Genomic DNA, 24132 nt, shown 5'->3' on the forward strand with positions numbered 1-24132 from the left:
CATTTGGTATGCGGCAGCACAGTCTACAATTTAATTTCGTGTATATGGACGTAGACTCCTCGGTGCACCATTTAAATAAAATCAGAAGAATATAAATATGGAAGATATATCTTAATCCAAACCGTCTTTTTTAACATTAATACACATCATTCTAAACTCAATTTATTACTCCCAGCCAAATTTCGTGTAAATCAAACAAAAATAGGTTATTCGGAGCACAATTTACAACAAATCGGGCGGAAATATATGTGGGAGCTATATCTTAATCTGAACCGATATAAACAAAAATGTTGTCTCAATTGGACAAATATTGGATGTTTTGTGCACCATTTAAATAAAATCGGACGAAAATATATGTGGGAGCTATATCTTAATCTGAACCGATATAAACAAAATTTCGCATACATCAGTCTGTACCTATTTCAGTACGCTGAGTAACATTTTGTCTCAATCGCACAAATCTTTTGAGTTTGGCGCTTCATTAGCATTAAATCGGAAGAAACTATATATGGGAGCTATACCTAAATCTGAACCGATTCTAGCAAAACTTCGCAGACATCAAACTGTACTTAATTCAGTACGCTATACAAGATTTTGTCTCAAGCGGACAAATATTTGGTTCACTATTTATCGACATACACTTAGTGGACGTATAGCACCTGTTAAAATGCCGATGTTCCAAATTAAAGAGATTTTATATTGTAAAACGGGGACCGATATTGATAATGTTTGGTAGTGGGAGAGAATGAGAATTCAAAATTTTAAATTTCAGCCAATTCGGATGGAAAATGTTCCCAAATTCCCAAGTACACCGAAATTCTGGAAGCACCGTTATATGGGGACTATTTAAAAAAGTTGATCAATACAGGTAATTTTTGGTAGTCATATATACTTTCCAATTAGAAATCAAAATACCCATTTCGGCCCAAAAACCTACCTTACATCCCCAAAATGCCGAATATTGAGGTGTACCGTTGTGTGGGGCCTGTGCCAAAACGTGGACAGTTTTATCCTACTTGATATACATACTAGAAGTGCTATCAATGTCTGTGCACAATTTTAGAGCTCTATCATAAATCTTGCGATCTCTATGGTGATTCCTACATACAAATATACAGACAAACGAACACGGCTATATCAACATTGAATTTAGAATATATAAATATATACTTAACGGGGTCTCCGACGATTATTTCGAGGAACAGATTTATTATATCTCAGATAATTCTGTGGTGCATGTGTGCGAAATTTTGACCAAATACAACTAATGGTGCCTCACACACCGAATTTTCCAATGCTGACTTTTTGGTCTTTCAGCACATCCACATCTCGATACAATATCAACGTAATTGATATAAATTCGATTGGATGTTATATACCTTAAAATTAAATTAGGGCAGTACTAGACACTACAAGCGAATTCTGGACAAAAAAACGATGACTACCATTACGTCTTACATGTAGTTATTTAGGTTTGGTATGCAGATATTCACGGTCAACTTTGATACTTCCTTTAATGACATCGAATCACAATAACTTGTCAATTCCAATTAAAATTTTTGATTTTCATATTTACTACAACTGACATCTCTGGTGTGAGTTTTTGTTTGTGTCATACCGATATGGCTGTATGTGTCTCGGAACCTAGCATAAGAATCATGGGATTAAACTTGAGTATGGCCTGAGTACAGTATTGGTTTGGCAATGCAATGCATACAAATCTTCTGACGGTTTGTTCATATGCTTGTCTGTCTGTCAGTCAGTCTTACGGTTTGTCACTATACATAATGCATACATACATATGTATGTGTATGTGCAAACATATTTTCATTTGCCTGTTATCAAACATGCAGATATTTTGCTACAGATACGATACAATGTCAAGCAGATTGAATGCCAGCATTCAAATTAACAACAACAACAACAGAAAACGAAGAAGGTGATACTCAACATAATGATGTTCGATGCAGGGCGAAAAAAAATTAAGAGTTGATGGCAATGAATGAACGAAAAGTTTGTCTTCTTCGTTTTTAAATATTTGTTTACCGGCAAAAATCCTGAAAATACACCACTTTGAAATGAGATACATATTCAGATTTTTTACTACAGACTGCTGGGTAGAAACTCAAAGGGTACAATGTTCGTGGGCTATAGTTGCCGACGGCTATGATTAAAGGCACATTTTAAGGCCTTGTTTTATATATTTTAAAATACCAGTTCAGGTATATCAGGTCTCTTGCCCGTCACTGAGTTGTGCAGATGCTGCATTAATTCTTGTAAATACAGGATATGTGTTGACCACATAATGAGTGATTTTGTTGCAAATATATGTATGTATATTAGGGTAGAGGAACTTTTTAAAAATAATAGAATATAAAAATCAGAATATATAAATAATTCGATCATCTGAAGCCATAAATCTGGTAATGTAAATTGCTATATTAATTTTGCCATTCCGTTTGACCAGAATAAAATTCCGTCGGGGTGTCATACCTACGTCTGTTGAAATCAGGCAATTTTTAAGAAAGAGTTTCCAATTATGCACATAAGGTGCTACTCCTAGTAGGTTTGATGCTGGTTTCACAGTGGGAAGAAAATGCTACCTTTCTACGAAAAACTATCATTGGTGCACTATTTAGGATAGCTCATTTATTATATAGATTAATTTGATCTTAAACGACCCGGCGAATCCGATTAATATATTCTATCTCGTTTTTCTTGATACCCTAATATAAATACATATAAAACTGTCCATCAGCACATTCACATCCTGATCAACAATATCAACGTAATTGACGTAAATGTGACTGGATTTTATAAGCCTTAAAGCAAATGATGGGTAGTAGACGAAACAACAACCGACTACTGGAAAAAATCACCACTATGCTGATCATCATCATCATCATTATTATTGGCCACATCATTATCATGGAAGAAATACTTTGACTATGCAATTATGGTCGAAGGGTTTTTTGTTTTTTTAAAAAAATGTGTCCACATTTGGGATAATACAGAAAATATTTGATGGATAATGTTTTAAATTTAGAAGATTTCTCGGTAGACACAAAGGCACCTTAAAGGCTTACCACTTAATATTAAACGTTAACGTCTCATTCTCTCATCTAACTAGGTACATTTTTTTGCATATCCTCAATATATTGGGTCTAACTTATTGTCTAATCGAAAAAGTTCCGTCCATTTTTATACGATGGAGTCCATATACAATTTATCATTCAGTTTGCAGCATACTGATATATTCGAAGTGACATTCCGGGATCTTGGTGGGTAAACAACTTTTTCAAAGATCATTTTTATATAAGTCAATTCCCATAAAAAGGTACAGCGTCATTACGCCCTACACAACGTCGCGAAATATTGGTAATATACCCACTTTTTATTTTACTGATAATAATATCTCGACTAGCTGAGTCGATCTAGACATGTGTGTCCGTCCGCTATGGACCAATCGTCATGAAATTTTGCATTAATTTAGGGGATGAAATAAACCAAAAACTATATTTTTGACTGTTAGCTTTAGAGGCTACAACAGAGCCGAGCTCTAGAGGCTACAACAGTAGCGAATATCACAAAATTGGACATGGAGAAGTGCATATGTCCAGGTTATAGGCATGGTCCTTTTCGGAGTAATCGGTCAATAATTTGTGGGTCAAATAGACAAGAAATGGTAAAATTAGCATTCTATGGCGTATATATTTACTTCTAAAGGGCAAAGACAGGAGAATTCGACAATGGAATTATTGTATTGGGTATGGAAGTAATACTAAGATAATTACAGGAGTATAAGCATTTTGGTTTGGTTACCACACTAGAGGGCGGATCGCTATCATGATATTTAGGGGATGGGTGTTGTTGTAACGTTGTTTCTATACAGCTTTAGAGGCCACTATTGTAAGCGGAACATAACAAATTTTAAACGAGGAAGGAATAGATGTTTCAAAAATAACCAGTCAATATTTTAATGGAAAGCCCTGCAAGGAAAGTAGTAAAGTCGGACGGGGCCGACTTTATGATGCCCATCACCACTTTAGGTATATTCAACAGATGTATTAGCAGGCATAGCATTTTTGAAGGACCATTAACATGATATGTGATCTTTATCTAAATGTGAACCGACTTAGATCAATCCATAAACATGTTATTCTGGACCAATATTTAGGGTTCTTCGTGCATCATTTACTTAAAATCGGACGAAAATATATATGGGAGCTATATTCAAATCTGAATGGCTTAAATTTGGGTCTTTGGTGCAACATTTACTATATATTGGAGCTATATCTAAATTTGAACCGATACTAGTTTCAGTACGTTGTGCAAAATGTTGTGGCAATCGCCCTAACTTTGGGTATTTGGTGTGCCATTTACTTACAATCGGACGAAACTATATCTGGAAGCTTTATCTAAATCTGAACCGATTTCAACGAAACTTTCCACACGTAAGGTTATATTAACTTCAGTACGATGTGCAAAATTTTGTGCCAGTCGCCTTAAATTATTAACAATTTCAATAGGGCTCGTCTTTGGGCCAAATAAATGAGCTGTGCCAAAGATAATCCAATTCGGATCATAATACGGCCCGCACTTTGTTTACAATTTAAAATGGACATACGGACGGAAATGCATAAATCGACTCAGAAAGTGACTCTGTGATTCAAAAGGAACCATATGTCTATCTCGCTTCCTTTTTCCTGTTGCACGCGTACGCACAAAGACATAACATAATCGCAAAACATCGCTCAGGCTCGGAAGATAGATCTGCTGAAAATTAGGATTCGGTGGTTGTTGTTGTAGTAACTGTCTACATGTTTGTTGTAGTTTCCATTATTCCGGTTCTGACACCTCTGTTTCCAGGTTCAGGAAGGTAGCAATCTGTATCGGCTGCTTCCAAAGAGATTCCGGAGACAGATGAGTGGGCTCAGCAGGGCGTATCGTGAGGTCCAAGTCCACACGCAGGGCAAGTGTTTGGTACTTGCGTTGTCAATTCGAGCTCAATACGAATTGAGGCGGCTGCACCATCCTCATCTTAATTGGGCTAAAAACACTCTCGTTTGTCTAGGCTGCTGTCATTCTTTTGTTGCTATAGGTGGTGCGTGGACTCCAAGTACTGCATTCACATGGTATTGGTTCATTGCCTGGGTCACTGCTTCGGTATGAATTCTGGTAATTCCTGCTCGATAAGCCTGTTGATCTAGGCGGTCTCTTCCGTTGAACGTCTCTCTAGATCTTGTAGGTCTCTCCTTACATGCCTGCGTGGAGAATTCTATCCATAAGATGATGACATGGATAATTCCTGTGATAACACACAAGAAGATACCACACTGGCGCCGCATAGCTCACCATCGTCCAACCTATTGCCTTTTAAGAGGTCAACAAGGCCTCTTTAACCAACCCAAGAGCTGCCGGCAAGCGACTTGAGGACCTTGTTCATGCTTCTCATCTTATCGCAAATAGCGGTGGCATGCGCAGACGACTTAAATAAGCTATCGAACGTTACACCAAAATTTTTGGATAGTTTGTGGTCGGAATTATTGCACCATCGACCACTCTGTGGTGAACAGAGTGGCTGTGGATTTGGCGGCGGATATCTTCATATTCCCCGGATAAAAGAACTGTACTAAATCCGCTATGTAGGCATTTAACCCGAGTTACATCAAAAACTGTACTGGAATGCAGACGTGCTACGGACCTAATCAACATAGATGTGAACAGTGCAAAACCTTTCAGCGCTTCACGTCTAGAAATGAGGTCATGGGCGAATAAGGCGCACAAAACACTCTGGAATAACGAGAGGACTGGAAAAAATACAAAAATCTTATGGGGAGACCCAAATGAGAATAAGACTAAGCAAATACTCACGCTAAACAAGAAAGAACTAAGCAGACTGATAGGCATTCTCACAGGACACCTTAACCTGCAGACACATTTACACAAGATTGGGTGTTCGGGAAGCAGCAGGTGCAGAGCGTGTGGGGAAGACAACGAAACGTTGGAACATTTCCTATGCCACTGCCCAGCTTTTGCATTCATCCAAACCCAATCCTTGAAAACCGACACTATTCCTGAACTTAATGACCTAAGGGGGTGTGAATGGAAAATACTAAAGGACTTCTGTAAAAACACAGAATTCCTAGAAGAATAGGGAGACCAAACAAAAAAAAAACTTAAGAATAATTCCAATCTAAATACCTTTCCTTCCTAGAGCGCACAACAGGCCTACTATGGCTTAAGTGTATGTCCCATAATGGACATGTGGTGGTTTTTAAACCACCCCTCTTTTCAAACTAACTAACTAATGGGGCCCGACGCTATGATCGTACAATCCTCCGCATACATTGCGATCTCTATGCCGTCCGGTGGTTGTGTAAAGATAGAGGTTAAACAGTTCCGGAGATATGACCCCATCTTGGGGAAGTCCCTGTTTCACTCTACGGGTTTTAGACTTTCTGTTTCACTCTATGGGTTTAGACTTCTTGTTTCTGAATTCCACATAAATTTAAAAAAAACTAGAATTTTAATGTTGCCCGGGAACCCATCTTAGAGCCGAAATTTTACTTCAACTGCATTATCTCACGCGAAACCCTTAAAAGCTAATTAAAAATCGTGTGGATGAAATATCCTGAAATATCTCATATATAACACAAAATATCTATATATATATATAGCCATATATGCGCCAATTTGGTTGAACTGATTGACAAGCAAGCCATATAAATACATACATATATATTGAGGCTCACATTTATTGTTCGAAGTTGCAGTACTATACCGACTGACTATCTGACTGAATGACATCAGCTATACGTATGTACGTACTCGTACAAGTAAATCCATACGTTTGATTGGTTGTCCTATGGATTTGCTCGGTTTGTCAGCAAATGTGAATGACTGCACTCTGGTTGGATCCTGTTGTTGCTCTTCCTGCTCCATCTACCGCTGCTGCTGTTGTTATCCTTGCATTAAAAAAATAAAATAAAAATTGCAACGAATAACATTTCCCATATCATAGTCATATTATGTCGTATTTATTTAACACCATAATATCCTTATTTATTATAAAATCCCCATAAAAGTATTTTTTAATTTTATTTTGCCAATATTTAAAAAGAGCTTAAATATCAAATTTCAACAGCAACGCCAGACAAGTGGCAATAAGATATATGCACTGGTGGATGTGAGTGAACAGTTTTTTTGTTTGTATGCCGGAAAAATTACAGTTCATAATAAGAATATTCACATAAATAAGTAAAATTTGCATATAATGTTGCATAGCTATTCTATTGCACATAATACTCGTATGTGGGTCTCTAGGGATATGTGAGGAAATGATAAATTTTCAAAGTGAAATATTCAGTGTGGGAATTTTATGCTATATACAATGTTTTACTATTTATGGAGTGTGTGTTTTGAATTGATTATAACCGCATTTTTTATACTACCCTCCTTAAGATTGGTTTGGTTCGGTAATTATAATTAATAAACACTAAGTCATGGCATGCCAACGACAAATTAGAAAATGATTAATTTGGCTTTTATACCAAAAATTAATAGAGCCTGTCGAAATGTCTTTCGAGTTTAAAATTCTAGTTGACAATTTGAGCTTGAAATACGTAAGTGGCATATGTGGATGTGTGTATGTCTGATTGTATTTTATAGCATTTCTCTAAAAATGTGAAATGAAGATGCTGGAAATGCTTATGATTTAGATAATTTTTAATTGATATCGTAATAAAAACAAGTGTTTGGATTTGTTTGAAATCATCTTGGGTCGATACAGAATTATTCAAATCCTCTTTTTATACCATTCACCATACTGTGGTACAGGGTATTATGTCTTTGTGCATATGTTTGTAACAGGCAAAAGGAAACGAGATAGACCCATAGTTCCTTTTGAGAATATGCATAGAATCGCTTTCTGAGTCGATTTACGCATGTCCCTCCTCCATGTATTTTTGTGAACAAAGTACAGGTCGCAATTATGGTCCGATTTGGATGAAATTTGGCATAGGTTACTTATTTGGCCCAAGGATGAACTCTATTGAAACTGGGAAAAATCGGTTCAGATTTTTATACCCTACACAACTATGTTGTCAGGGTATTATAGCTTTGTGCAGCCCCAAAAGTTTGTAACGCCGCGAAATATTGGTCCTAGACCCACCTTTACCGATCGTCATATCTCGACTAGCTGAGTCGATCTAGAAATGTATGTCCGTCCGTCTGTCCATTATAATTTGTAAACACGATACAGGCCACAGTTATGGACCAATCTTCACGAAATTTTGCATGTAGGATGGGTACTGGCCAATGAAGACCCCTATTGTTTTTGGGAAAGAACGGTTAATATTTAGGGGATGAAATGGACCAAATACTAAATTTTTGTCGGTTTTTCTGGACGCTCCAGAGGCCGCAATAATGGGCCGAACATCGTGAAATTTTGCATGGAGAAGGGGATCGGGCCAAAAAATAAGCATGCCTGTTGTGATAAAGATCGGTCAATATTTAGGGGGTCAAATTGACCCTGACTTTTGTGTGAAAAATTACAAAATTTTTGTTCTGGGGCGTATATATTTACCCCTGAATGACATAGACCCGAGAAGTTGATATTATATCCAAGAGGAGTGGTTGACCTTTAAATTAATACCAATTATATTGTTGTATGTGCTCGGATGTGGGAGTTACACCTAAATATTTACAGGTATCTCCGTATCCGTATATTATTTAGTAAACCATTATCACTCTAGAGCGCGGAACTATAGCGCTGATCGCTTTGAAATGTTCCATAAGGTTCCAGTCATGGTCAAAGACAACGCCTATAATTTTCGGTGATGATCAGATGATAATTTTGGAATGGAGTGGACCGAAAACTTAATTTTTTGTGTTATTTTCGAGTCGATATATAGACCACAAATGAAAGCCGAACATCACAACACAACCCACGGAAAATATGTCAGTGTGAGGAAGAGGTGCTGTTTACCTCTAATCGGGCAAGAGGATGCTAATATTACAAAATATTGCCCAGGCTCGGAATAAACATTCACAGAAAATTAGAGTTCCGTGGTAGTTGTGTAGGGTATCGTATCGTATGGCCCCGTCCGACGGTACTGCTCCGCTCACTGGTTATATATATATTCGTCAGATTTTATGTAAATGGTGCACCAAAGCCCTATATAACTCTAGATTTGCACGAAATTTGGCACAGGGTAATGAATTAGGTCTAGAATGATGTGTGCTAAGTTTCGTGAATATCGGTTCAGATTTAGATATAGCTCCCATATATATTTTCGTCCGATTTAATGTAAATGGTGCACCAAAGCCCCTTAAAATCTTTCGATCAGCACGAAATTTGGCACAGCGTAATGAGATAGGTCTAGAATGATGTGTGTTAAGTTTCGTGAAAATCGGTTCAGATTTAGATATAGCTCCCATATATATTTTTAGTTGGCACGAAATTTGGCACAGCGTAATGAATTGCAGAATGACATGTTTATGGATCCAGTTTCATTTTACTAGTCCTTTAAAAATGCGACGTCTGTTAGTATTCATCTGTTGTATATACACAAAGTGGTGAAGGGTATTATATAGTCGGCTCCGTCCGACTTTACTACTTTCCTAACTGGTTAATTCTAGTTAATGACTTGACTATTTCTTGACTTGGCTCCTTTATTTGAGTACTGTTTTTCTAAAAATGCGGTTGATTTTTGATCGTAGTCTTATGCGTTTTACTATCTAATGATGGTATATTAATGCTGTTGGTCACAAGAATTATTATTCGGAGTCGAGTTAAATCAGTAAGGAAAGTTCAAAAGTCGGACGACCCTTCACACTATGGGTACATACAAGAGATGCTCACATGTACAATATTCTGTAGATGTTTTTTTTTTTGTGAAGCATTGTATGAAATCGAACAAAATTATGTGTGGACCTAATTGAGCAACAGAGGCATACACCATTTGGTATACTGTAGCAGAGTGCGATGTCTACAATTTTATCTCGCTGAGAGAAATCTTTATTGTTTGGTGCACAAATTGCATGAACTCTGACGATAATGTATAGGGGTTATATCTACATCCGAATATATTTTGCAAAATCCAATATGCGTTATTTTAGCTCCAATTTGGCACGTTGTGCACAAATCCAAAAATCATACCAATCGGAAATAATTTAGTTATTTGGTACATCATTTAGATGAAATCGGATGAATATATATATGGAAGTTATATCTAAACCTGAACCGATTTCAACAAATGTCGATTTCAATCCAATACTCTCTGCAATATTTCATGTAAAGGGGACAAACATAGGCTCCTCGGTGCGCCATTTGCCTGAAATTGGACAAAAAATATATATAGGAGCTCTTTCTAAATCTGAATCGATTTTAACAAAACTTCTCATATATATTAAACTGGACTTAATTCACTACGCTGTGCAATATTTTGTCTCAATCGGAAAAATATTCAGAGTTTGGTGCACCATTTAGATAAAATCGGACGAAAATATATATGGAAACTATATCCAAATTTGATTCAAATCGGATCATAAATGCGATCTGTATTTTATTGACAGATGCATAAATCCATTCAGAAAGTGATTCCATGCATATTCTCAAAAGTAACCATGTGCCAATCTCGTTTACTTTTGCCATAGTTCAATTACCCTCCAAGATCCCGTAATAACAAATAACAGGTATTTTAGTGTGAAATTGTTGCTAAGAACCTCAAAATGCGGAAAATGTGGCGGGACCTTTATGTGAGGAAAGTACTAGAACTTCGCCCTATATAGACATGAACTTCAGAGACGTCATAACGTCATTCGTTTCAGCCATTTCTATGAAAAAATTCTGTTAAAATCTTCAAAATATCGAAAAATTGGTGGCCAATGTCAAAACTTCAAACGGTATCGAAAATGGTCTGGAAAATTATTATGATTAGGTGAAAACATGGACCAAGGACTTACTGACTGACTTAACGCTTCTTCAATGGACACACAAAACGGCTGTAGATAGAATCTAGAAATTTGGGGTGAGGGTCACATTTGGTCCAAAGGTATCAGATAAGGCAGGGTTTTTTGAAATTCGGACTAGAACCGCACGAAAAGTACTAACTGTGGTAGCATTTGTATTTCAGAGTTGCAGCTCTACCGGTTCAGCTACAACTCTAAAATAGATTGAGGATCATTGATGGAGTGTTTTTTGAAAATTCGAACCACGAGTATCCGAGAAGTACTAATATGTACTAAATGTATTACAATTTCGTATCATCTTAATGTATAGAGGTAAAAACTTGAAATTTGGAATGCCAATCAAGATTGAAAAGTAGGATCGATGTAAGGAGTTGGTTTTGGAAGTGTATACTCATGCATACGAAAAGTACTAAACAGTACTAAATTTGGTACAATTTGAATTTAGAGGAACGGATGGAGCTGGAATCTTGAAATTCGAAATTAATAATACCATCGGAGTGTAGGATTGCTATTGTAGGTAGTTTCGGATATTTGTACTTATGTGTATGAAAATTACTAAATGGTACTATATTTGGTTCCAGCTCTATCGGTACACCCATATCCAGTGTACCGACAGAGCTGGAACACTGAAATTTGGAAATAAGATTACTACAGCATTATAGAATCTGTTCTAAATGTTACTAAATTTGGTACAATTTGAATTTTGGGCGAACCGATCGACCTGGAATTCTGAAATTTGGAGTTAGGATCGCTGTTGGGATATAGAATTGTGGTATGTAAGAAGTTTTGGAAATCCGTACTAAATGGTGCTAAATTTGGTGCAATTTGCATTTTGAGTGAGCCAATAGCGCTGGAATCCTGAAATTTGAAATTTGTACTTATGTTTACTAAATAGTACTAAATTTGATACAATTTGAATTTAGGTGATCCGATAGAGCTGGAATTTTGAAGTTTGAATTTAAGATGAAGTTTAGGATTGGATTATGTCGGAAATTTAAGAAATGCATAATAATGTGTACTAAATGGTACTAAATTAAGTACAATTTGTACTTAAGTGAACCGATCTGGGTGCCTAAAAACTATGTCAATACTTCTCAGAGGTATGTCAGCCTCTAATAAAAATATTGTCTCTTCGGTTGAAAATGTGACTGAAACTTTAAAAATACCAGAAATTGAGCAGTACTTTTATATGAACGATATAGCCCATTTGAAATACCACACATACTAGGGCTAAATATTCCGATCATTTTTCGACTTCTTATCACAAATTTTAGGTCAGTGTATTTTACCCTCTGAGATCTAGAAATGCTAAATCACGTCCAAAATGCGGTAAGAAACATGCAAATACCTTTATATAGTGTCTATATCAAAACGAGGACACGTAATAAAAATTCCAAGATATATTTTACATTCTGAGAACCCGAAATATTTTAGAAGTATTAGCAACATTAACAGACGTCTATTTGTATATTTTTATACCCAACACAACTACGTTGTCAGGGTATTATAGCTTTACGGTAATTGGTCAATTGTAGCCTCTAGAGCGACTAGAAATTTTACACAGAGAAAGATATCTGACCAAGGAACACCAATGGCTCTTTTCATGACAATCGGTCAATATTTAGCGGTTCAAATGGACCCAGATTTTTGTGTGAACAATGACAAAATGTTTATTCTATGAGGTATATTTACTCCTTAAGAACATAGACCCGAGAAATTAATAGTATATTCGAGAGGGGTGGGTTGCCTTTAAATTGATACTAATTATAGTATTGTTGTACTCGGATGTAATATTCACAGGTGTATATGAGTTCTGTTGTTTAGTATTATCATTACCACACCAGGGGGTGGATATGTACCGCTAGCGGCTAGGAAATTTTGCATGAGTTTCCAGCTATTGTCAAAGACGATGCCTATAATTTTTGGATGAGGATTGAAACTTTTTTTGTTTCTAGTCCCTCGAGACGCCACAATTATAAGCCGTACATCACAAATGTTCCATAGGTAAGGCGATCTGAACTACTTATTCGCATGGCTGTCTTGATGAATGAAGGTCAATATATAGCGGATCAAATGAACCAAAAAATTTTTTTTTGTGCAAAATAATAATATTTTTATCTTTTGGAATAATTTTCCTTCTCCGGGAAAAAATGATTTAGAAAATATACCGCAGAGGAGCTATAAACCTCTAATCGGTCAAAAGAGTGTAAATATCTCAAAATATTACCCAAGCTTGGAATATAGACCCGCAGAAACTTAGAGCTCGGTGGTAGTTGTGTAGGGTATCATATGGTCGGCTCCGGCCGACTATACTGTTCCGTGCACTGATTAATTTTGTTATACTTCAATCGATCTTAAATCGAATTGTATGAATTTACTTTTAAAATACATTCAAGTATCCTCAATGGTTACCGCAACTTCAATAGTACTTTACTTTCATACAAAATAATAGAAACAAAAATAAAATTATCATATATACAAATATTGACTTCAATGCCATGAAGATAATAACAAAATGATAAAAAATAAGCGTATTGAAAGTTAAGTATTAATAATAATCATACGCACTCATGCGTATTATAAAAGAAGAAAAAACTGCAAGTTGCATGCAACATGCATTTGAATTAATAACTACTCGCATTTATGAACATATGTATGCATTTGTATGCACACCTCTCATACATTTAATAATACTACTGCAACTATGAGGGAGTTTTGTGAATAATAACAGTGCGGTTAAAATTACTATTTGAAAAAAAAAAATAATAATTGTAACAACTTAACACCTCATTTTAAATGTATTATTTTGTTGAACCAAGCGATATTTGTGGTAATTTGTAATTTTTGTCCTATGATGGGGCATTGTGCGGTATGTATGTTCTTAATATTCGGTATAATTTTAATATTTATAATTGACTATTTTCAATAATTCCGTACTAGGATGTTTAAATGTGTGATGAAATAGATATACAAATAATATAGATCAGAAAACATTTTAGCAAAAAGTCGTTATTGATAATTGATTTGCTATAAGCATATATTTGACATATTTTTAGGATTTCAGATTTCCTGCATTATTTTGCACTTACTGTCCTTACGGATTATGTGTAATTGCGTAGGATGGCTACTGTTGAATAATTTATCATGTATAAATAAAACATATTTTTCATTAATTATATATAACAAATGTTGACCTTTCCCTTGCTTTTATAAATTTTTTTTTTGTATTCAATTAGGCATTTATTTAATTTATTAATATGCAATTAATATAAATCACAGAGAGCAAAAATCATGATTGTAATGTAAACATCGTCATCAGGTGTGTTTCTATTTTAATGATGATTAATATAGTCGGAAGTGAGAAACTCTTTTCAATTGAATTCGGTTAAAAATTAACAAATACTGCGTTCATAGAAAATATTTAAGCATTTAACATTGTTGATGAATAAATTGCTGCTTTATACAGTTCTAGCGGAAAAACTATATTTTTTTGTATAGTTCCGTAACATTTTGTAACTTTTTTGTGCACATAAGCGTTAAAAAATGTTTTTGTAAAACTATTTCCTCAGAAAAACTGTTAAATGTTTATTCTGAATAAGTTTATAATTGAGTTGCTTGTGTCAATAATAACGTGCAGAATTAATAATGAACTTTCTAAATTCAGCTTAATATTATATATTAATTTATTCTCGAAGCATGAATTGTAGATAATTACCTCCTTAATGTATGGATTATCTATTGTTTATGGTTTTTTTGGCATTTGCCAAAGTAAAAAAAAAGTATTTATTCAGCAGGACTCTGTAACTTGGGAAAACTGTTGGTCCGAACATTGAGGTACCTCTCCACAAATCTGCATTTTCCTTTAAATTTGTAAATCCAATATCCAGCGTTTGGACCAATTAACACCTTAATATTTTTACCAAACTTTGATTGAGTTCGGAAATGGGACCCATCATTCTTTCTCATATCTCTTACTTACACTGTTTTACTGTTTTACATCCGACTTGGATGAATTTGGTACAGGTGATTTATTTGGCCCAAGGACGAACCCTATTGAAATTGGTGAAAATCAGTTCAGATTTAGTTATAGCTCTCATATATATTTTCGTCCGATTTAATATAAATGGTGCACCAATGTCCCTATATATCTTTCGATTTACACTAAATTTTGCATAGCGCACTAAATAAAGACTAGAGTGATGTGTGTTAAATTTCGTGAAAATCGGTTCAGATTTAGGTATAGCTTCAACATATATATTTTCGCCCGATTTTAGGTAAATGGTGCACCATTTACTAATGTTGGTCCGTTTGAAATAAAATTTTGCCCAACGTATCAATTTGATATAACGTTATTGGGGTTTTTATAACATTCACCACACTGAGGTACAGGGTATTATGTCTTTGTGCATATGTTTATAACAGGCAAAAGGAATCGAGATAGGCACATGGTTCGCATGTCCGTCCGTCCTTGTATTTTTGTGAACAAAGTACAGGTCGCATTTATGATCCGATTTGGATGGAATTTGGCACAGTTCATTTCATTTATTTGGCCCAAGGACGAACTCTATTCAAATTGGAGAAATTCGGTTCAGATTTAGATATAGCTCCCATATATAGTTTCGTTCGATTTTTTGTGAATGATGCACCAAACTTCCAATATTCGTCCGATTGGGATAAAATTCTGCACAGAGTACTAAATTAGGTCCAGACTGATATCTGCGAAGTTTTGTTAAAATCGGTTCAGATTTAGATATAGCTCCCATATATTGTTTCGTCCTAAAACGACACATTTTTAAAGGCATTCCGACCTACATAGAATTTTGACAATAAAAACATATTTCTTCACACACGCACATTACAGTTTATCTGATATTTTTTTTTCAAATTGTCATGAATTTCAGAAAAATGATGTGCTATGAGCTAATTGACAGAATATTTGAGTAGTTCGTTTGGCAATGGGCCAATTTTTTTAAACGTTTAAATACATAAATATTAAAAATGTGTTTTCACTTTTTTGTTGATAAAACAGATGTTAATCTTCAATACTCTTATAGTTGAAAAAAAGTTCCGCAGTTTTGAATGCGAAATATTTTAATATTTTATGCACAGCCTACCTTAGTTACGGAGAAGATTATTAGACTGCGTTATTCTTATCTTCTTCTTAATGAAAATAAAAATGAAAAAATATTCAATTTTCATTCAGTACAGCAAATATTTTATATTTATGGCTTTAATTAGTTAGCTTCAAGATTATTCACCGTTTTAATATAATTCGTTGGATTACATTATTGGCTCTTGTTAAAGCGTGAAATTGAAAAATAATATATTTAAATACAATAGCAAAAAAAAAACAACAACTCAATCATTATTTTTCGCTTGATATAAAAGAAGTGCAAAAAAATATTTGAAGTTCATTCGCAGGGTATATGGTCCATTATTTACAGTGGGGGAAATTTTCTATAAAAAATATTTACTTATTTTTTTTTTTTTAGCAAAATTCGAGTTTTTTACAATTTAATGTATAATCAGTATGGTGACCTCCTGAGTTAACATATTAAGAGTCCGAAAACAACATGTTTCTGAACACTTGCCTCAATTTGTTGGCAATCAAATAAAAAACTTAATTTACAGTTACACCCCCTTGTAGGGTGGCAAAAATAAAAAAACGTACAGATTTTTCCCCTCTGCCGAAAGATAAACAATTTTTAATTATACACAGACGTGGTTCATTTTCTTTCGCATCATGGCATCATAGGCTTAGCCCACTCCTACCACAAAATGTCCAATGAATTTTGATTTTGTGTTGTTTTTTTGTTTTGATTTATTTTATTTGAAGCTATTTTTAAATATTTATGTTGATGCTCATATAAACATGAACACACATACATATCTATTTAACATACAAATAGGCAGTGGTACCCCTGCCAGATTATGTGTGGTGCAGAATATTTTTTTCTCTTTTTCGTCGGCTAATTAAAATTAATTTAATTTTCTCGAAAACATTGCCTGGCGTTTGGAGGTAGGGAGAACAGTTGAATGAAAACCCAAAAAAACTGAAGCAAATGAAAAAAAATAATTATTATTTTTTAATTAAACATCAATGAGATTAAAGATAAAATAATTATCATATTATTGCGGATTTTATTGAGAATTTCTTCAGCCGTTTTTTTTGTTGTTTTGGTTTTCAATTTGTTGGCGATGTGGATTTTGAAAATGCTTTAATTGAAATATTAATGATGTTTTTAGTGTTACTGTTTCAATTTGTGAAGCAATAACATTGTGGGTTGACGTAAATCATCTTTAGCAAATAAAAATCAGCAAATAATGGGCAAAATTCTATAGTCGGAGCAAGCCGACTATATGATGCCCTACACCACTACAAATGTTGTGTCTATAGGAAATCAAACAAAATATGCGAGAGCTATATCTAAATCTGAAATAAATTCGAAAAAAATCGAGTTAATCAGACAAATCGCTCCTTGGGTCACGATTAACATGAAATCGGCCTCAAAATATATATGGGATCTAAAATTAAATCTCACCCGACACATTCGGTACACTGTGCAATGTCATGTCCATTGAATAAACGTGGGGACTTTGGAGTACCATATTCATAAAATCGGTCGGAGATATATATGAGAGCCCTCGACGTACACGGAAATCTATTTCGGGGGAGTGTCCTGCTGGTGTCTTATAATAAATTTCCCTGTTGCTAAAATAAAAATAAAAAGTAAAAACGTCTATAAGTTCGGCCCGGCCGAACTTTTTATATCCTCCACTACAAGGATGACATTCAAAATATGTAAAATTAACGGGAGCTCCTGGAGAAAACTCATGTTATGAGATAGACACATGGTTCCTTTTGAGAATATGCATAGAATCACTTTTTAAGTCGATTTATGCATGTCCGTCCGTCCGTCTGTCTGTGCATGTAAAATTGTAAACAAAGTACAGGTCGCATTTATTATCCGAATTGGATGAAATTTGGCATAGGTCACTTATTTGGCCCAAGGACGAACCCTATTGAAATTGGGAAAAATCGGTTCAGATTTAGATATATCTCCCATATATATTTTCGTCCGATTTACGGTAAATAGTGCACCAAAGTCCCTAAATATCTTTCGATTTGCACGAAATTTTGTACAGCGTACTGAATTAAGCCTAGAATGATGTGTGCTAAGTTTCATAAAAATCGGTTCAGATTTATATATAGCTCCCATATATATTTTCGCCCGATTTAAGGTAAATGGTGCACCAATGTCCCTAAATATCTTTCGATTTGCACGAAATTTGGCACAGCGCACAGTGGGTTAGAGTACCCTGTTTTCTTGGATCAAATCAGGGAAGCTATGTTAGAATAATTTTTCTTTATTTTTCAGTTAATACCATTGAAATAAGTATAAAAAATGTTTTCTAAGTATATTTGAGTATAATTTTATTAAGTAATGCCAAATATCAGTGTAGGTATAAAGTGCAAGGAGTACAATATGAGAACTTAAACATTGAATTTTATACATCTTAAAGATAATTATCCACATCATCATCACCGGCAGCCAGGGATGGTTCGTATGATGAATTTTCAGGTTTTCAACTGTCAAAATGGTCTAAACGTCGAAAACGTCATATACCTGTATAAAATGTAGTAAACGTCATTTATTTCAATATTATCACCATATACAGTAATTTTCAAGAACATATATTATTTTTACTGTATATCTGGCTATTCTTTACTAGAACTTATAAAAAATTCTGAAATTTAGAACTTATAAAAATTTCTGAACTTGAGAAAAATGGATTTGATGGATGGATGGATTTGAGTAAAGCATACGTTATTTCCAAATCGATAAATCTAAATCTATTTTATCAAAAACCTAATGGTTTTGAGTCGGTTTCCGACGTATGTATTATACGTCGGAAATGTATGTCATTTACGTCTCTGTTTCTGACAGACCATCTCTGTCCGCAGCATCACCAACTTCTGATAACTGCATAATATGTAAAGGGGCATTTGACACAATTTCGGGTCCGTGAATAAAGGATACGTTTCGTCATGTATTGTGTGTATATATTTGAAATTTTTCATTATTAATCTCATGGCCACTGGTTACAGCTATAACCGACACGTGCATTTTTATTAAATTAACATATATTATCTTTGTTGTATTAGTTTGGCTGTAGGCTTTTTAGAAATAAAAAATCGTTTTTGATTTTGATTTTTAATATTTATTATTTCCAATATTTCGATTGGATTCTCCAATCATCCTCAGGGAATTAAAGAAAGTTATGTTGTCTTTAAGTCAACGTTCTTACTTCAACTTGAAGTAAGAACGTTGACTTAAAGACAACATAACAACATAACTTAAACATAACTTAAAGACAACATAACTTTTTTCGGTAGCCCTTACTTCAACTTGAAGTAAGAACGTTGACTTAAAGACAACATAACTTTCTTTAATTCCCTGAGGATGATTGGAGAATCCAATCGAAATATTGGAAATAATAAATATTAAAAATCAAAATCAAAAACGATTTTTTATTTCTAAAAAGCCTACAGCCAAACTAATACAACAAAGATAAACAAAACTAGGCAAACGATACCAACTAATTAACATATATTTTTGTTATTTCGGCAGATAGATTTTTTAGCGTTTTTGTGCGTTTTTTGATTTCTTTAGCTAAAAATGTCATATTATTAGTCATTGTTTGAGCGCTCGAATTCATCATAAGCTTCGACGATTATAAAAAACAACGTTCGAACTTGTATCTATAAAAAATGCTAATAGAAAATCCTTTTACCCGATTACTTGAAACTGCACAACACAGTCACTATTTGTCAAAACAAAGAATATTATTAAAATAAACAAAAACAAAATATTATTGTAACAAAGAATATTATTAAAAGAAACAAAAATAACAACAATAAAATAATTAGAAAAAATAACATGAAAAACAAGAAAACACAACACTCAACAACAGCACCAGCAACGAGATCAATGTGACTTTTAGCTAATTTGACTGCTGCAACACTTGTATTAAACAATGCATAGCTTCTAAAAGGCACAAAAGGGCAGCGTAAAATTTTGCAATATAACACAGATTTATGTCCTCTTTAATATAAACTAAAAATTATCGCACGAGTGTGGACGAATCATAACTATTTATCCATTTAAAGTATAAAAATATTATTTTTTTGGCATTTTCGATATAAATTACTACTTTTAAATCACTTCCAAACACAATTTGATACTCAAATGTTAACGAAGTATTTGCAAAATAACCTAAACTTCATGTTTCAATTGAAAAATGTTTAACTTTTACAATACTTTTTAAAATAAATAAAAATTTCAACGGGAACGTTTTCACTTTTTTCAGCTTTTTTTGGCACACAAATTTCTATGAAGTTTGACTTTGAAGTTTCACTACAAAAACACCAGTCCACTTTTGACATTTATTTTAACGACAAGTGACGTAGAATTTTATATACTTTAACAGTGTGCAAAAATTTTTAACGATACTTAAAATTTCATTTTTTAATTAATCCAAGAAAACAGGGTGTTCTAACCCACTGTGCAGCGTACTGAACGTAGTCTAGAATGATGTGTGTTAAGTTTCGTGAAAATCGGTCCACGTTTAGGCATACCTCCCATATGAGGGTACCCCCAAAGTTTCAATATTTTGGGGTTCTTGAGCCCGTTTTTCAATCGAATTCACTGAAATTTAGTAAAATGGGTTCTTTTTCGATACCAAATTTCTTCACTAAAAAGCATAAATATAGGTTCACTTTTTCTGGTAGCCCCCATATAACGGTACCTCACAATTTTCAGTTTTTGGGGGTTTTGACCGTATTTCTTCACCGTATGGGCTGTAATTTAGTACTTTGAGTTCTTATTGGGTATCAAATCTCTCCACAAAAAATTATAAATATAGTCCATTTTTTCGGGTAGCCCTCATATAAGGGTACCCACAATTTTCGGTATTTTTGGGTTCTTGAGCCCGTTTTTCAACCGAATTCGCTGAAATTTGGTACTTTGAGTTCTTATTGTGTAGCAAATTTCTCCACTAAAAATTATAAATATAGGTCGATTTTTTCGGGTATCCCCCATATAAGGGCACCCTACAATTTTCGGTATTTATACCCTTCACCAAACTGTGGTACAGGGTATTATGTCTTTGTACGTATGTTTGTAACAGGCAAAAAGAAACGAGATAGACACATGGTTCCTTTTGAGAATATGCATAGAATCAGTTTTTAAGTCGATTTAAACATGTCCGTCTGTCTGTCCATGTGAAATTGTAAACAAAGTACAGGTCGCATTTATTATTTGAATTGCACGAAATTTGGCACAGCGTACTGAATTAAGCCTAAAATGATGTGTGCTAAGTTTCATGAAAATCGGTTCAGATTTATATATAGCTCCCATATATTTTTTCGTCCGATTTAAGGTAAATGGTGCACCAATGTCCAAAAATATCTTTCGATTTGCACGAAATTTGGTGAACATAGTCTAGAATGATATGTGTTAAGTTTCCTGAAAATCGGTTTAGATTTAGATATAGCTCCCATATCTATTTTTGTCCGATTTTAGGTAAATGGCGCACCAGAGTCTCTATATATCTTTCGTAATGAACTTAGTATAACCTATAAGTTAGATATAAATTCTGCACCGAATTTCGTCAGATTTTAAGTAAAATGTGCACCAAAGACCCACAGTTATATAGTTTATATAACATAGCATGTGGAAAGTTTTATTGAAATCGGTTCAAATTTGGATAGAGCTACCATACATATTTTCTCCCGATTTTAAGTAAATAATGCACCAAGAACTCAAAATGTGGCCGAAATTCTGTGACAAGTTTCGATGAAATCGGCTTAGATTTCGATATAGCTTTTATAAATATTTTCGTCCGATTTGAAGTAAATGGTGCACCAAACTCCTCATGTTTATCAGATATGTATCCAAATAATCAACGGGTATCCGACTGATATATGCTTTAAATTGATTTACATAATTTTGTCCCATTGTAAGAAGCAACTCTATATCTGACCAAATGAAAACTTTAGTACAGGTCGCAGAAAGATATGTTTATGGGTCCAATTTAGTTTTACTGATCCTTAAAAATGCGACGTCTGTTAAGATTCATTTGTTGAATATACCCAAAGTGGTGAAGGGTATCATATAGTCGGCCCCGTCCGACTTTACTACTTTCCTTACTGGTTTAGTACGGAGATGTGCTATGCAATGAGAACCCCAAATAATAAATTTCCGCCAAACGTGTCCAAAATCCTCTACTTACTTAGCTGGCTTGTGACAGAACTTTCTTTCCATAAGCCGAGCTTAAAACAGATTTCCAGGCACGTCTGTCTTTTGCGCAGGCGGTACCAGGGTATATAAAATCTTTGACTACCTCGAAACTGTAGTTCTCAAGTTTCACAGTTGGTCCGAGTGTAATGTCATCAGCGTAGGCGAGTAATATATGCTGTTTGGTGTACAGAGTGTGATTTCTGTTCACCTTTGCGTCACTTATGACCTTTTCCAGGGGGATGTTAAATATATCGTACGACAAACTATCACCTTGTCTGAATCCTCGTTCAGTATTGAAGGGTTCCGATAGGTCCTTTCTGACTTTAACTGCTGACCTTGTGTTCGTTAAAGTTATCCTGCATAGCCGAAAAAACACCTCTGAACGGATAGGGCTGTCGAATGCGGCTTTATAGTCGACGAATAGGTAAAATGTGTCGGTGTGTTTTTCGTTGGGCTTTTGCAGGTTTTTCACAGCGTGAAAATGTGGTCAATGGTGGATTTGTTGCATTGGTATGGTCCAATAATATCATTGACCATTGGTTTCAGTCGTTAACACAGCACAGCCGCTGAATAGTACTTTATATACGATGGGAAGAAGACTAATTTCTCTATAGTCGCATATATTGTCTCCTCTTTTGTGCACGGAACACAGGATACCGATTATTGGGAGCTATGAATCCTAAATACCAATTTAAATCTGATTGTTTATACCCAATATATGAGGTTACGGTTATATGGCGCCTATACCAAAACGTGGACTTATATACCCCATTTGCAATACAAACATCCTAGGAGTAACAAATATGACAGTGTAAAAATGTCATGGTTATATCTCAAATATTTAGATCTCTATCGTGATTTCAACAGTTCAACAATCGACATAGAATATTATTCTGATCAAGAATATATATACTTTATGTGGTCTCCGCTGAATATTTCTATGCGTTGCAAACGGAGTGGCAAATTCAATATACACCTTACCTTATGGTGGAGGTTATAATAAAAAAAAAACATTTTCCATTTGGAATACCTGAATTTGGTATTCCAGGTTCTTCATAAATAGTTCTAAGCCGAATTTTCATGTCTGTATGTTTGCCGATCTTGCCGTCTGTTGATTGCAAACTGTGAAGATTTATGAGCCCATGTTATTGTATAGCCTCCATATAACGTTGGATATTCGGTATTTTTGGCATTTTTACTTTTTTGTAAATATTATTAACGTATTTTTATAGTTATTAATCTTTTCCAGTTAGATTTTTCGAAATCCACCCAGGAAATATTGAACGAGTCTTTGCAATTAACATCAAACAAAAGTTAATCTTATTAAATTACTCATATATACAACATTAAATATATACTTACACATGTACATATGTTTCTTTGACAAGTTCTAATAATAATAAAACTCAATTTTATTTCTCTTTCTTTCTTGCAGAACTTTGAACCAGTACCATATCCCAAAAATAACTATGGCAAATTTTACACTGGTGACTCCTTTATTGTCTTAAATGTAAGTATCTTCAAACTGACACACACATAGAGGCACACCTATACATGAACAGTAACACAAAATAAATATTGGTAAAAGTTTTTATGAATACAGCGAATATACAAATTTCGCATAATAGTTGAACATAACATAATGCAGTTTTCACCTTTGTCCTTTGAACTTCGCTCATTTTTTTGAACACATACACACACAGCCGTTTAGTTCTTTTTTGTATGCTATGTGTAAAAAAGTGAGAACATATATAGTAAAAGTTTTGGAAACAGTTCCGGTTCTACTCCTTAGAGGGAGAGAGACTATATTTGAATAACTGACTGAACAGCGTTAGGAAGTAGAAAACATTTCGGA

The 24132-nt window shown here is 34.4% G+C and overlaps 1 protein-coding gene across 1 annotated transcript in view; it reads left to right on the top strand.

Moving 5' to 3' along the window:
* The window catches only part of LOC133336254 (gelsolin-like), a 39329-nt gene extending 15512 nt beyond the window's left edge, over nucleotides 1–23817 (top strand). Inside the window, exon 3 of the mRNA XM_061544537.1 lies at nucleotides 23713–23817. Coding sequence (XP_061400521.1) covers nucleotides 23713–23817 — 105 coding nt within the window. The remainder of the gene's footprint in view (nucleotides 1–23712) is intronic.
* Nucleotides 23818–24132: the final 315 nt, after the last annotated feature.

This window comes from Musca vetustissima, unplaced genomic scaffold (genome assembly GCF_032173495.1).
Source record: "Musca vetustissima isolate MV318-11 ecotype Yass unplaced genomic scaffold, APGP_CSIRO_Mvet_v1 utg123146, whole genome shotgun sequence".
Taxonomy (NCBI): domain Eukaryota; kingdom Metazoa; phylum Arthropoda; class Insecta; order Diptera; family Muscidae; genus Musca; species Musca vetustissima.